At 42.2% G+C, this 15,307-nt stretch overlaps 1 protein-coding gene across 5 annotated transcripts in view; it reads left to right on the top strand.

Annotated features, from left to right (window-relative positions):
* LOC107262988 (hemicentin-1) overlaps positions 1 to 15,307 on the top strand; it is a 52,652-nt gene that overhangs the window by 35,663 nt on the left and 1,682 nt on the right. For 4 of the 5 annotated variants that reach the window (XM_015729762.2, XM_015729761.2, XM_025080175.1 and 1 more), the window contains exons 4-12: positions 378 to 589; positions 715 to 1,032; positions 4,203 to 4,354; positions 5,859 to 6,134; positions 6,225 to 6,384; positions 8,532 to 8,866; positions 9,006 to 9,378; positions 14,459 to 14,716; positions 14,978 to 15,255. In XM_015729762.2, the coding sequence (XP_015585248.1) occupies positions 378 to 589; positions 715 to 1,032; positions 4,203 to 4,354; positions 5,859 to 6,134; positions 6,225 to 6,384; positions 8,532 to 8,866; positions 9,006 to 9,378; positions 14,459 to 14,716; positions 14,978 to 15,255 (2,362 nt within the window). The remainder of the gene's footprint in view (positions 1 to 377; positions 590 to 714; positions 1,033 to 4,202; positions 4,355 to 5,858; positions 6,135 to 6,224; positions 6,385 to 8,531; positions 8,867 to 9,005; positions 9,379 to 14,458; positions 14,717 to 14,977; positions 15,256 to 15,307) is intronic. The other variant, XM_015729763.2, reaches the window with a different exon arrangement.

Raw genomic sequence — 15,307 nt, 5'->3', positions numbered from 1 at the left:
GGGGCTTTGGGAGTACTCAGTCACGAGCAGAAATCCGAACTCTCATGCAGTTGTGGAACGCAATTTAACTTTTAGTCGCCCGCTCGAGAACCTGGGGCTTCGCTCCAGATGCTTAATATGCAATCACGCACGGGGATGGCTCCCCAGGTGACTAGGCACATCCGTACTCCACTCCCGATGTAATTCAGCTCCTCCTCCACGACTATTATCCGTTACGTTTAGAGTATGACTTCCCACTTGAGATGCTAGAACTCTCGTAACTCCCCTTTAGAGTTTCGATTTTGATATCTACACTGAGAATTTCAAAACTTCATATTCACTCCCTTGTGCGACACCCTCTCGTAACTTTAACCTTGAATTTCAATTCTGTTCGACAGCGTCGACGTGCGCGGTGGTCGGGACTACAGCCAAGCTGTCCTTTGGTCGTCTACGACGGCACTTGGACCAAGAGCATTTTTTGTCACCGCTACAAGACCGGCTCATCTCAGTATTGATAAGCTAGATGTCAAGGACGAGGGTATCTATAGATGTAGAGTCGATTTTGATAATACGCCAACTAGAAATCAAATGATAAATCTCATCATCATAGGCAAGTATCCATTGAGTATGGATTTGGAAAAAAATAATATGTACAAAACTTTTGTGAAAAAAAAATAGAACTGATAAAAAATTAAAAATCAGTTTCCAATAATCTTGAATATTATTTATTTTCAGTTCCACCGGAAAGACCAATAATCCTAGATGGCGCCAGTCACGATATATCTCGTATCGAGGAACCCTACAACGAGGGTAGCGACGTGCACCTCATCTGCGAAGTCAGGGGTGGTAAACCACCACCCCGAGTTACTTGGTTCCTAGAGAACACGGTGATAGACGAGTCGTATCTGTATAGCGAAATCTCTGGGGTGACAGTCAACCACCTGTCCTACCCAAAAGTTGGTCGGCAGCACCTTAAATCACGGCTGATCTGTCAAGCAAGTAATACAAACTTGACAGAGCCAAAATCCAACCTTCTGATACTCGACGTCAATTGTAAGTTATACAGCAACAGGAAAATTTTATCTTTTGACAAAACCTTCGATCTCGTCATACTTATCGGTATCCGTTTCACTTTTTTCCTCTATCTATTATCGATATCGATAACATGCTAAACCAGTATGTTTTACTCCATAAGAATTATATGGCGAATCGATCGTGCCATAAGGTATATGGCTATTAGGTAGCACTGTCAAGGTAAAACTATGATAGATTGACAAAAAAAATTATTGTTAGTATCAACACGCGATTAATGTAATGGGATGACTGCTAGCTTTTTTTTACCTTGAAGCTCTTTTTATTTCCTTCGAATGTCACTACCTTTCTTGAGTAAGCAGTAACAGTTGGCGTAAATACGAACGACGATCGCACTAAACTACCTGGTCAAACAAGAGCTGAACATTTGTTGTCTGTGTGTTAAGTATATTATACATTTCCTTACCACATTAATGCATATCAGATAAATACACATTTGTTTCACTCAAAAGGTATGAACGTATTGTCAATAGAGAACCTGACGTTTCTCTAATAGACGAAAGACATGACGACAATAGGCGTATTCAAGTTTCTTTTCCTTTGACACCGCAGGTAGTCATTTGTTATTAAAGGTTAGCATCATGTATTTCAAAGATAATAAGAGAATGAGTATGTCGTATAATTTGTGCCAATTAATTGGCCTTTGAGCCATGCATTTTTCCTTACCTACGCTTTTCTTGAAATTTGGTACTCGGGGGGCGGGGGGTGGGAGGATCGTTGAGGTCACTGACTACGAATCCGAATACAAAATCAAAAAATTCAAAATGGCAAATCCAATATGGCTGTTCAAAATGAAAATAGTTACTTGATTCGAATGAAAAATAATTTATAATAAAAAAAAACAACCTACAAAAAATTTTAAAAAAATTCTGAAATATACTTTAGAGTGTCCTTTATAAGTTTTTAAATCGGCATTTTGATTTGAAATGATTTTTTCTTCCAATGGAAAGCACCTATTTTGAGGATTTGTTTGTTTATAATACTGTTGCAAATAAATAATATTAACTGCACACATTTATTTTCACTTGCCCATGTTTTAGAGACACTACAGAAATAAAAAAAGGGATTTTTTATTATCAGAAATTAGTTTAAAACATTTAAATTTTAGCGAAAAAAGGTGGGTCTCTCAGTGACCCGCTATGACGCAAAGGGTTAAGTAAAGAGTGTCCGGTTTCTGTCTATCAAAGGAACGACACGTAGGGACTAATTGTAAGCTCGTGGGATGGATTTTCTACGCAAGTACTGGCAGCCCACTCTGGATAAGAGGTTCACGTGCACTTCACTTCTCAGTCCCAACGTCCCAAGCCATTAGATTCCTCGTGATAGATAACGGTAACGCCTCTCGCAAGACGGATCAGTGGATTGCGTGCTGCGTGCAACGTGCTCACTTCGATTCTCATTCCGGAATACCTTTTGCGCAGGGAATGCGAATTTAGCATTGTAGCAATGTAAGTGTCGCGGGGACCTGGGGTTGGGAATGACTGCACTAAAATATAATAGTTATTACCATGGGATAAGGATAGTGGGGCAAGATTGAGTGCGTCAATACAATCCAGGTGAAGCCATTAGGACTGATTGTGGCAAACGTGAAAATTCCCTAGAGCTTTCGGAACTCTGTGGTAAGAATTTCAATGGAGACTAGTGACTTAATGAGAATGACGATACCATTGGTAAACGTGTCAAGAGGTAAAAATTATTTTTAATATATGATAAAAGACAGGATCAATTAATGAAGCTACGTACACTGCAAGTCCAAGTATGTAGCGAAGTGCTTTATTCCCTATACTTTTATAACAGTCACTTTTTACACTCTTATAAGAGTCGCTAAATGTCTAAAAATGAGGAATCATTTTTAGACATTTAGACTTTCATTATTTTGGACCTTTAACATTTTACCAGTTTCGTTCTATATGATTTTTCTTGTATATTTTCTGTTCCATTTTCAATATCTCAATTTTCTCTCTAATTAAAAAAAAAAATTTATTTCTACTATCCGGTACTTCGCTTTTATTTCACTGAATCAAAACTCCCTTTCACGTTTCTCTCGTTAATACAACATTTTTTCTCGTTATCCAAAAACTCTTGTATACCTAATGAGTTGTGGAGGGCGATTTGATCCTGGTTCTCAATCAATTTTTAGAATTAGTTCAATATCAGTTCAATCGGTCACGAAATAAGCGATCCTATCGTATCATTCGCGTGCAATTATCAGAGCGTGCGTGCATTTATAACGTGATTGTATGGGAGATGACCGCGAGCGGGTACTTGCCAGGTCATTGCTATTCTCCAGGAATGTTTGAACGATGGCGACCAATCAAGTTTCCATCGAGGCAATATTGTTGAGGAATGGCTGTAGGGGCAATGCTAATTAATGAACGTTAATTGGCGAATAGAGAGCAGATAGACTGATACGCGTGCGTCGAGGCGTAAATATATGGCCAACCGAAGGATTTGTTGATACCGGAACTGGAAAAGGAACATATCCATAAATGAGACTTGGTTGCTATATTGGCCACGTTGATCAGATCTGTCAAGTTGGTCAGGTTTATTTCTCTATGGAGTGCCTAAAAATCAGGATTATTTTAAAATTCGTATTTTTACATGTTTGCCAACTATAATTTCTTTACTAACTACTGACTGTAGTACTTGGAGATTATCTTTTCCTTTTCTTCTTCCATTTCTTTTGTCTCCTTCAAGTTCCTCGAGCCGTCCTAGAAATTAAATAATAAAGATTTATTGCTGTGTCGTGTCGGCATGATTTTAAAAGGTGCTTCCGCAACATCGAAGCACCCTCCGTGTACTACATCGCTGGTACGTGACTCGGTGACTGCTTCACTGATAAGCAGCACGGTTTTAGTTAAAATTTCAAGGCGAAGAAATTTTCCTCTGCTTACTTGAATTTGAAGATATCATATCGCGTGCCCATATTTACCACTCGGTCAACTCCTCGTATCATTCCGTCCTTTGTGATTAGATTTTAAAAAATTCTAAATTTTCATTACATGAATAAGAGAAATCTTATTAGCTATACCCTGTAGCATATCGCACATTGATCTCGGTATCAGATTACAATTGGTATACATTTATAACAATATATTAATATAAACTTTTGAATTTTATTCTGCTTCCAGTGAAACCTCTGGTCGTACAAATATTAACTAAGGAACCAAAAGTCTCTGCTGATAAGAAGTATACGGTGGAGTGTAGGACGGCAGGATCGAGACCAGAGGCAGTGATAACCTGGTGGAAGGGTAACAAGCAGCTAAAAAAAATGGTCCAGAATGTAAGTCAATGCTATAGGTATACGCTTTTAATCGAAATAAATTATTTGTCAAGGTCTTACCGGAAATCTATATTTCCTTGATCCTCAGTATCAAGGCCGATACTGCGAAAAGGGATGGTGATTTTTTGTTGATACAGAGGATCAATTTACTTCCCGTTAACGTGGGGTTAGTTGGTTTAGTCTTTTGGGGATTGGTTACTTGTCAAACGGGCTCTCCCTTTCTCATCATATGCCACTTCGATATTTTCCCAGGCGCAATCAATCAGCCGTGTATTTTGCACGGTGGCTGGGACGACGAAGACGAAGGTGACAGTAACCTAGATAAACACGAGAGACGCCCTTCGATTTCCATCCCAGTATCAATTGACATTTCTGTTGCATGAATCCACCTAGGTACACACATATATATACATATGGTACCTGACAGTTGCTAGAAAAGTCACGTGAAATAACTTTTGAATTTCCAAGTTCGACCGAATCTATCATGCAGTTAACGGGACTCGCGTTGAAGTCTTGCCAAATTGATAGCACTTCATTCCCTTAAACTTCTTAAATGGATTTCACCTTCAAGACCACAAACGAAATTTCTCAAGATAAACTCGTAAATATTTGATTTTCGTTTGAATACGACCTTTAGGTAAATTGCGATTTATTATATATTTATACAGTGACAGACACGTGCCCTCCCCCTGTCGTAAGCTCCTGTATTACGTAATTTCCGGAAAGACCTGCCAATCGTTAAAGCTAAAGAGAGAGAGAGAGCAGCATAGGACTTTGAAATTTCATTCTTATCGTAACTGCTTGGATTTATTTCTTTTTGTTCTCTTAGCCCTGCCTTTTTTTCTTATTTTTACGGAAACTCGCAAGGTCCTCTTAGTTTTTCCATTTACGAAGAGAACAAGAGGAACAAGGGTCTGTCGCGCAAAGCACATCGAGGTCTCAACGGAGCATTCTGGCTGTCCTGGTTAGGCGTCGTAACCAACGTCCCGACGCTTCTCTTTACTTTTTCCCCCCATAGTCTCTATACCTCCAACGAATTTTTCACCGAATCAGCGATCGACGGATCGATCTTTTTTTTTTCACTCCCTAACGCCACCCTTTTTTTTCAACAACGTATCCCCCATTTTATCTTTCCTATTCGCATCGGATCTGTTCGCAATATATCGCCAAGGGCAAAACGCATAACATGGAGCAAAAAGTTGTACACGCGACACGACATTCATCCTGACGGTCCATTAGTTCCGTTGAACAGAATGAACAGCGACGCGTATACTTTTTACGAATTTCTATCTATCCATATTTCCTGATGCAATCATTAAAGTCACGCGATATAAAGTACAGTGCACAGTTTCCACCTTGTAACTTTTTATGTTCTACCGCCATTCGACGGCTCTGCGCGTAATATCCGTTTGATGGATATCAATAGTATCTATTTAAGTTTGTACAGTGCTCTAACATTTATATTCAACCGTTTGAATTTATGTTTCCCGCCTTATTTTTACAGTATCCACCCGAGAACAGTCAAAGTATGAGTATTTTGAGTTTCGTACCCAGTATCGACGACGATGGCAAGTATCTAACTTGTCGTGCTGAAAATCCAACGATTCCCGACAGTACTCTGGAAGATAAGTGGAGACTGGATGTTCAGTATCAGCCGGTAGTTACGTTACGTATGGGCGAGACATTAAATGCAAATGAAATCAAGGAAGGAGACGACGTCTATTTCGAGTGTATCGTTAAGGCGAATCCTAAGGCATACAAACTCGTGTGGTTTAAGGACGTAAGTAATTTTGAAAAAGATTTTTCTTTGCAAATGCCAATATCTTCGATATGCGATTAAATGAATTTTTTTTTCGTGCATACCTTCCAGGGAAAGGAATTGAAGAACAATGCTACAGCCGGTATCATCCTGAGTGATCATTCGTTAGTCCTTCGAGGCCTAACGAGAAATTCCGCTGGGGAATATGCGTGCCTGGCGGCGAACAGCGAAGGAAAAACTACGAGCGAGCCTCTGCCGTTACAAATCATGTGTGAGTCGGTTCTTCTTGAAACTTCCTGTAAAGTATGTTGGCAGCCCTTCAGGATCGCAAAATTCGGATATTAAGTTTTCAGTGTTACCAAGAAAGTACCCACGAAATTAATTAGTGAAATGGATCGTTGTCAGAAGACAGTCGACTGGCCGTGTGAATAGTCCAATTAAAGAAATACATTGGCAACCAACGTAGCAAAATAGATACCGAGTGACAGCTGTCAAACAATCGAGATATGACGTATTGAATAATCCGATCTCGCGTAAATGAGTTTTATTGTCTCAAAAAGTCGGATTCCCTAATTTCTTGATTGTTATACTTTCGTTTCGTGGCTCCTTAATAATTGCTTAATCGACGGTGCGGCGATAATAGTTTGCCAAGTGGCGGTAAAGGGGTGCGATCGAGGTGAGCATGTTTCGCAATGAATGTCTTCGAGGGTTGGCTCCCCCAGACAGTAGAAGAGGGTGGATGGGCGAGATAAAAGGAATATGGAGAACGAGTGTTTCAGACTGGTGGGATAAAGAATAGGGCAGATGGCGAAGGGGCTAAATAGAGGATGCTGTAAAAGGGACGTCGAGGGGGTTTAAAAGGATAGAAATGGGAGAGCGCTATAGTTTCCTCGGAAATATAGAACCGCCGGTTATTCTATTAGAATAGCAGTAGTCCGGTGGTAGCTTGTGGCTCGTAGCGCGTATCCCGGCGTATCTGCATCTTGTAAATGACCTAAGAGGGAAGGAAGGACTGCGATGCATATTCAATGTATGTAAAGCGTAGCTGAATATTCATGTGTGGCTGAACGCAGCCGGGCAATGTGCTAAGCCAGGAGAAAAGGCCTGGTCTTAACCAGCCACCTAGCCAGCCAGCCAGCCAACCAGCCAGCCAGCCAGTCGACTGGTCGGCCGGTCGGCTAGACGGAACGAACGATGCACGGAGCTGCAAGGGGTGGCTTTGATATTTTAACCCTTTAACCATTAACCACCGATAGGACGCATTTCCTGACGTGATCGTTCTATCCGACCCCCTCTTACCCCATTCGGTAACGACAACTCTTGCACAACTTTCTCGTGAACTTGACTTTGACCCTGCTGGTGTTTACCTAGTGGGATGACCCTGTCCTGGAACAACCCCTTGGAACCCCTTCCTTATCTTATATAGACTTTATACGGAAGTAACGTCACGCGACCTTCGTATACTTTGCAGTATAGCTGTAGTCATTATATACATATATATGTATATATATTGCGTTGAAAATAGCATCATAATAATGACACGTCTAATGGACGGTGATAAGAATGATGGCTCAATTATGTCTATGTGTGTAATACTCTTTAAGCTTATTTTATCAGGTTATCGGATTTCAATTACTAAATCGAATTATAACAGCATCAACCCTCTGGTGAGATAATACTAGAGTATAGTGCTTGCATGAATCATAGTCACGGTCCATTCAAGCACTGCTAGTACTTCTCTGTTCGCGTCTCTGGACTCATCGTGCATTCCTGAATATACTTCTTGCCCCTCTTTGACTCCCTGACGTTGATCATGAAACTGGAGACTTTTTATTCTTGTGGAAAGCGGAAATAACCTTCGAACGAGGAGTAGTAGGATTCTGGATTTAATTCGGAATAAAATTTGTTCTGCAAGGGATATTTACAAAATACAAAGTCATGAAATTTGTAATATCAGAGAGAAAACTTAATTCCGACAAAAATATTACCTTCTCTCTCCCTCATAAACGAGAGTCGTAATATTACCGAGAGGCAAAATAAACGTGTTAGGATATTTAAGATTTGAATGGAAACTTTAAGGGTTGATAAGGTTCAGGTCGCTTCAAAGTTGACGAAAGGAGAGCGGAGTATATTTGCTTTGGAATAAAAAGAGAATAAAGAAAATGTCATTTATGATTATATGTATGTAAACTTTCAGGAAGGTTGCTCCGTCCCCCTCTGTCTTTTTATCTAAAATCAGCCTCCCAAGTAGTTGCCAACTTATTCGTTGAAAACATGGCGGCACTCGAGCGACACGGTGGTTAAATTTCTAAAGTTTTTAGATAACTCAACTTTTACTGTACCACGCAACCCTTCGATATAGTCTGTACGCCGTAATTCGTGCGTGTTCGATATATTCAGTTAATACATTAATTTCAGTTACACCAGTGTGCAAGGAAGGTAAGGCAGAGGTGGTCGTGGGTGCTCTCAAGCAGGAGACCGTATCGCTGGTCTGCGGGGTGGAAAGCCGACCACCCCCTCTGACCTTTCACTGGACCTTCAACAATTCTGCGGAACTTGTGGACGTGCCACAATCTCGTTATTCCCACGTGGCACCACCAGGCACTCCAACCGTCGCTGAGAGCTTGAAGGAGTACCAACAGTTTCATGGATCCAGACTGAATTATACACCCTCGACAGATTTGGACTATGGTACAGTTGCATGCTGGGCAAGTAATCAAGTTGGCAGACAGAGAACACCTTGTCTCTTCCAGGTAGGTTTGGGTTCGGGTTCCTATACCCTGCATTAAATATAAGTGCTGCACTCGTGAGAGTATTTACACCAATTTATTATACGAATTTCATACGACGAAGATTTTTCAAAAATTGTATATATTTATTTTTAATTCACAGGTGATAGCAGCAGGTCGTCCATATCCTCTAAGTAACTGCACAGCCACCGAACTCTCTGCTCCTGTCGAATTAGAGGAGCTGGGTTCTATATCCGGATTAGGTACAGGACTGACTGTACGATGCTTGGACGGATACGACGGTGGTCTGCCTATTCACAGCTATCAGTTGGAAGTAGTAGCCGACGAAGACGGCGGTACCATTTTCCGAAACAAAACTGTAACAGCCGGCACGAACGGACCTGTATTCGACGTTGCCGGTTTGACAACCGGTCGCAGTTATCGTTTGTTTCTATACGCGGTAAACTCCAAGGGAAGAAGCGATCCTACCGTCCTGGAGCCCGTGACCTTGAAGGGCGTAGCCATGTACACAACTGGTGAGTTGTATATAGAAATTACGTAATCATATTGTCGCGTCGATGATACAAAACAGATAATATTTTTTTTTATTCCTGTGCACCCGAAGGACTTTACTGTGCACGTTTAATTAATTAGGACGTAAATATTAACAGGGATATATTTTCACTCGCGTACAGCACACAGCCAAGCAGAATCAACGTTAAAAGTTAAAACGCTGAATTTCAGTTTGATCGGTCGATTAACAAGAGGCGCTCCCAATGGGTGATGGGATACACGGGGATGGCGGATATGATCGCAATTGCACAAATAGTCTGAATGGGCGCGTCAGTATTGTAATTAGTCGGTTAACCAGCCCATCCTCTCAGAGCTGCAGCCATAGCGAAGGGTGGTGATGTGTAGCGAAGGGTAGCCGAGGGTGGTACAAGGGTAGTGCTGTGAAGAGGGAGCTGTAGAAGGGTGGCGAAGGCCAGCTGGCTTGCAATGCTGAACGCAGCGTAACGCAACCGCAGGTATCGGACTCTGCGGACCTTGCAATTAACAAAACAGATTACTCTCAATCAACGAACACCTATCTGGCTCTCAGGAACAGCTGGGCGAAACCTAGCCCGGCCTATAGGTAATGGAGATTCTCTACCGTTTTTTTTACCAGCACAGCGTTGATGTATCGATCGTTCGGTCCGAAATCGCTGTTCCTTGACCTCTGCTCCTAATGAATTCTCTTGGCAAACCGATCGTGGCTGCTAAATTTTTTTTCCGGTTCCGGCAAACGTGCTGGGAATTTCACTTGGAATGCACTGGCAGTACGGGCTTGCACTAGAAGTCCCCGAGTTTCAGGAATCCTTCCGGTACTTGTATTTCTGCTGGTGTTTATAAGTGAAAGTCACTCTCTAGTTGTTCTCATGTGATCCTCGTTATAGGAGGCTAGACTCTTGCTCGGTGTACCGATTAGGCTAGTTTTAAGGTAACGTTCCAACCTCTGACTCTTGGTCTGACTCCCTTGTGTTGGATACGTGTGCCAGGGATGGTTGTAATGGACTCCAGGCACCCTCGACTACATAATGGAAAGGCATTGGTACCATACGGTTACGGGTCAACACAGGGTTAATTCAGTTTACCAGCGATTTCCAATGCGGCAGTCCGTTACGTCACTCCCATCCTTCGTACGTGAGTGTGTGTGTGAGTGTATATATATATATATATATATATATATATATATATATGTATATATTTTATCCACCCTTTTTGCCAATTCTCTCCCTTCGATTCACTTCACTTCACCCCTCTATACTTTACCTATAACGATACCGACCCCAGGTCTCAGTTGCGCCACCCTTGATTCTGCTTGAGCCACCCTTTCGTAGTCCCTAGGCGATAGTCGCTGGTCCTGAATAGCAGCCATTTCGAAGTCCACAATGGCTCATGTAGGTAGTTAACAGCAAATATTGATTTGGGAACGAAATCTTTGCATTTCGGATTTCTCCTACGAAGCGAAGAGCGTCGAAGCTTCCACGCAATTAGAAGAATGACAAGTGGAAAAAAAAGTATTGTGAAATTGTAAGTGCGTTACCCGACGAACCGTATTAGCATACTCCTTTCATGATTTAAATCTGACGTGGAGAAATTTTTTGTCCGACACTTCAAGAAAACTCTACTTTGATAGTTTACGTAGTTTAGTACTTTATATCTGATATGCTTTTACGAAACTGTACTATTATCGGGTACCGGTCACGACAATGTAATTCCGCAAGAAGCATTTCGGGAGTGATTCAAAATGAAGGATCTGTAACTCCTGCCCGGTGGTTCCTTATCTTTCAACCTTGTCAAATTCTTGGGGTGAAGAGAAAGAAGATATTAAGAGGAAGCGTCCAGGAAGTATCTCGAGATAAGATTGTGGTGGTGAGAGGGCTAAAATGGGACATAGTGAAGGTGGTGGTGTTGGGGAGGGGGGGGGGAGAGTTTACGGAAGTGGAAAAACGAGTCTATTGTAAGGTGGCAGGAACGAGCACGGAAGGAAATTGCAGCCATTTCGTAATCTCTCATTGGATGACCCGTAGCTAATCCATTAGGAAAATTAACTGGGCAAAGCTTCTCCTTCCTTCCCCCTATTCTTTTCTTAGCTCGTAACCTGTCCCCGAGTCTTTGTCAGGGCGACTCCTCAGCCGTAGCAGTGAATAAGAAATAAGAAATGCCACGAAAAAAAAAAAAATATGAGAAATGAAATACCCTATTCGAGTAAACTCTCAGATAAAGTGCTTTGAGGAAGTGAAGAGCTGAATGTACCTCGTGGCGATGATGCTCACAGAATATATGGATAGAAAGTGGAAAAAGTGTACAAAAGAAGTAATATGGTACCGAGCGCTAGTGGTACCAGAGCTTGTGAGCTAAAAAGTATTAAAGGTGAATATATACGGGTGTGGGATGAACAGGCGAAAAAAAAAAAAGAAGTAGAGAATTGAGAATTAGGGAGGTGTTTGGAGGTTGTGGTAAAAAAGGCAAAAAGGTCAGAAGAGGAAAAAAAAATAAAGGCTTCCTCCTGGCAAAGAGCTTCAAAGAGTGGGGGTCTGAAAAGTAAGAGGCAGAGAATAAGGCATAACGCCCGATAGAAAGAGTGGATCTCGCACTCTGAATGCTAACAGGACTGGAGGTATCTTTCATCCTGCGTCCTCCTGTATCCTCCCTGTATCTTCCTTTATCTTCCTCTGTTGACTTCCCTATCTTTGCCCGCTCGATCGCCCGCGGCTGTTTGCGTGAGCGTCTATGTGGATGGTTTTAGAATGCAATTCTTCCGAAATTGGTTTCGGGTTTCCGAGAAATTGGCTCAATTTAGGGCGAATTGCTTACGCGAGCCCCAAGGATTATGTCTTGGAAATACTCCCTTCGGGGTGCCGAACTTTTGCAGGGACGACGACAGGGACTGCCGACGCCGGGCGTCGCGATACCTCCTCACCTGCTAACGTTGCCACACGGCCATATTACTTTGCTTATATCCTACCTTAATTTTCTGTAATCTTTATTCTTTTATTTCATCCCCTACTACTACCACCCCCTTTTCCTCCCAAATGCTCGACACTCTCAACGGCTTATGGCACTATTAAAAAAATCAATAAAGGATCGAAGCTCATCAAACGTATTCGCGTACGAAGGACATCCACGTAATATAAAGGAAGTGCGCGATTAAAGGGTTTCGATAAAGGTGTAAAAAGGTAAAGGGTTGTACCGCACGGTAAAACGTAAAAGTAAATATAAATGCAAAGGGCCGAGACGCCTAACCCCTTTTACCAGAGTGGAGCCATAGAGTTTTATGGCGGGAAAGTTAAATTACAGGCAAACCACCCGAACCTCGAGTATCCCAAAGTATCTTAGAGCATATCCCGTGCAACCTCAGTAGCACTCTGGTGTAAACAGGAACGAGTGACTAAGGAAAAAGATAGAGTAGGACGAAGGTGAAGGCGGTGGAGCAAGGAGGATGCACGAACAACCCCTAACTCCCTTTAATTCTTACACGACCGTGAAAGGTCGGACTGGGCTAATGTCCCCTTAGCAAGCGTTATCCCTTTTTACTGTAAGTAGAGTTCAAATTGCTTTTGCTTTCACGGTGTCCATCAAACTCTAATCAAACTTTAACGGGTACCAAGAGCACTCGGACTGCTTATGAAGCTAACTGCTGTCAACTTTAATACGCGTTACAATCAATACTACAGATTTTCTATTTAATATTAATGTATCAATTTAAATGTCATTCGCTGTTATCATTAGCATTTATTCGTATATAGGTCAACTCAGGATAGCCTTGTATCCTATACAATTAATTAAATAAGCTTGGTGTTTCTGCGAACTACTACCTTTTGAACCATGACGTTCCAGAAACTGACCCAGCCCCTCGAGCTCTCTGCACAACCGGGTATTACTACCTTCCGGTTAATTATTGAGTAGCTTTGCGCGGCGATGCTCGTAAACGCCAAATTAGCCCCGGCGCTCTGTTTGCATTCCTACGGCCAACTTTCACGTTATTACGTACACCTCCTACCCTTCTCTCTCTCTCTCTCTCTCTCTCTCTCTCTTCTTCTTCCTTTGCATACGGACAAATCTCTCTCTCTCTCTCTCTCTCGTCACTCTCCTCTTTGAGTACACGAAGAAGATCTGCAGCTGACAGCCAGCTACCACGTAGCTCACTGATCGACGCGCACGATTATTCACGGATTGTTTGGAAATGTTTTTTCGTGAATGCCCGAGGGAGAAAAAATATTACGATTCCGAAACGTAAAGATAATTTCAAATTGCCCGTGCAACAAGCGTATACATAACCAAACGAGATATCGGCGAAGTAGCACATAATTCTTTCACACCGTTCAGTCTTTGTTGGCTTAACGTGCAGTCAGTGACGATATAATAAATTATTGAATTGCCAGCTACGTGTACGTAGTATGCCCGTGGGCATCCACGAGAGGAAGAAGGACAACGTGACCTAGAACGACGAGTGTGCGACAGCGAAACACGTGTGTGTCCTGTAAAGTCAGGACAGCCGTCATCGTCTCGTGTACAGAGAGAGAGAGAGAGAGTGCATTAATGTGAATACGTAATAGAGTATACGCAGGTAGAGATATCCCACCCGCCGCGAGAGGGGTGTGCGTTAATTGATGTAATTATATTCTCCTTGCGGCAAAGCACACCAGCTCGTAGATATATATTATGCCGGAATATCCATATCCAAGCATATTGCAGCGGTGCAACAGGGCACACGTCTATCTATTTATATACGGTGGCTACGGCGAACACTGTAATAGCGCCATTATACATAGAGTACATAGCTTCGTTAATTATTGTCGTGCTTATTAAGCCCGGTACCGTAGTATTATCCCGTGACGATGAGTTACCATAAGCCGGCTGACCATTACTGTTTAAAATATCAAGAAAAGATACACGCGTCGAACTGTTACAATTTGAAATTCAAATGGTACGGGATAGAATGGGGGGATCAGCAAACTAATGAAATATCTCGTAGCGGATTGAAATTGAATTAATGGCAATTAGCGAACCAGTATCGGATAGTTGTTCAAAGTGACGGTCGAGTAATGCATATTGTATTCCGTGGTACGGATGGCACAGGTAACGGCGATGTCTCCGTACTGAATCCTCTACTTCTTGGTCTGGCCGCAACCGCGACCCTACTGGCACTCGCGGTAGCTGGAATTCTGGCGGCACTTTACCGGAAGCACTCCAGTGCTCGTGGCGGAAGTCCGAAGCATGCACCGATCGTGAGCGAGCCACCTCATGCCGGGGCTACCACCCCTATACATCCTCAAACGAAGCAAACTGCCGAGGATATCGATCCGGACATTATACCAAACGAGTACGGTAGGTTTTTGGAAAATATTTCAATTAGGTGTATGAAAATAATATGAAAAAAAAAATTTCGATAAAAATTTGGATTTTTATTTATTCACGGTACAGATGGAGATGTTAATGAACTGTATGCAAATGGTGGTTTATAGATATCTGTACTGATAAAAGTGATCACGTGACATGTGTAGAAAAATGATCTACCTTCTTAACGATTTAATCGATTAATGGAGTCAGTCGAGTGACTTGAATGGCTACCTTGAAATCTGTTGATAGAAAGAAGACCCTTGACGTACACTCCGGTTTACAAGACACCACCCCAGCGCAGGAGGAAGGATCGTACGGATGACGCATCCCCTGAGAAGAAACCGATCGTCGTTCAACAGACACTGGACCTGCAACCAGATCCCAGACTGGACGATTACAGTTCATCCCCTATGACGAACTACCCCCATAATCATGTCAGCCAGCAGAACGCTTACAGTCATCCCCCGACGATGGCCGACTTTAAGCAGATGGCTATGGACGCCTATAATCAGCGAAATAATCAAAATGTAAGTTTTCATCTTCAAACGAGGGTTTGATGGGTCATCTTTCTTTTTTTTT

Source organism: Cephus cinctus, unplaced genomic scaffold (assembly GCF_000341935.2).
Source record: "Cephus cinctus unplaced genomic scaffold, Ccin1 Ccin1_scaffold0129, whole genome shotgun sequence".
NCBI lineage: Eukaryota > Metazoa > Arthropoda > Insecta > Hymenoptera > Cephidae > Cephus > Cephus cinctus.
Note: the sequence above shows the minus strand (reverse complement) of the source record. Positions and strands in the feature narration are given on the sequence as shown.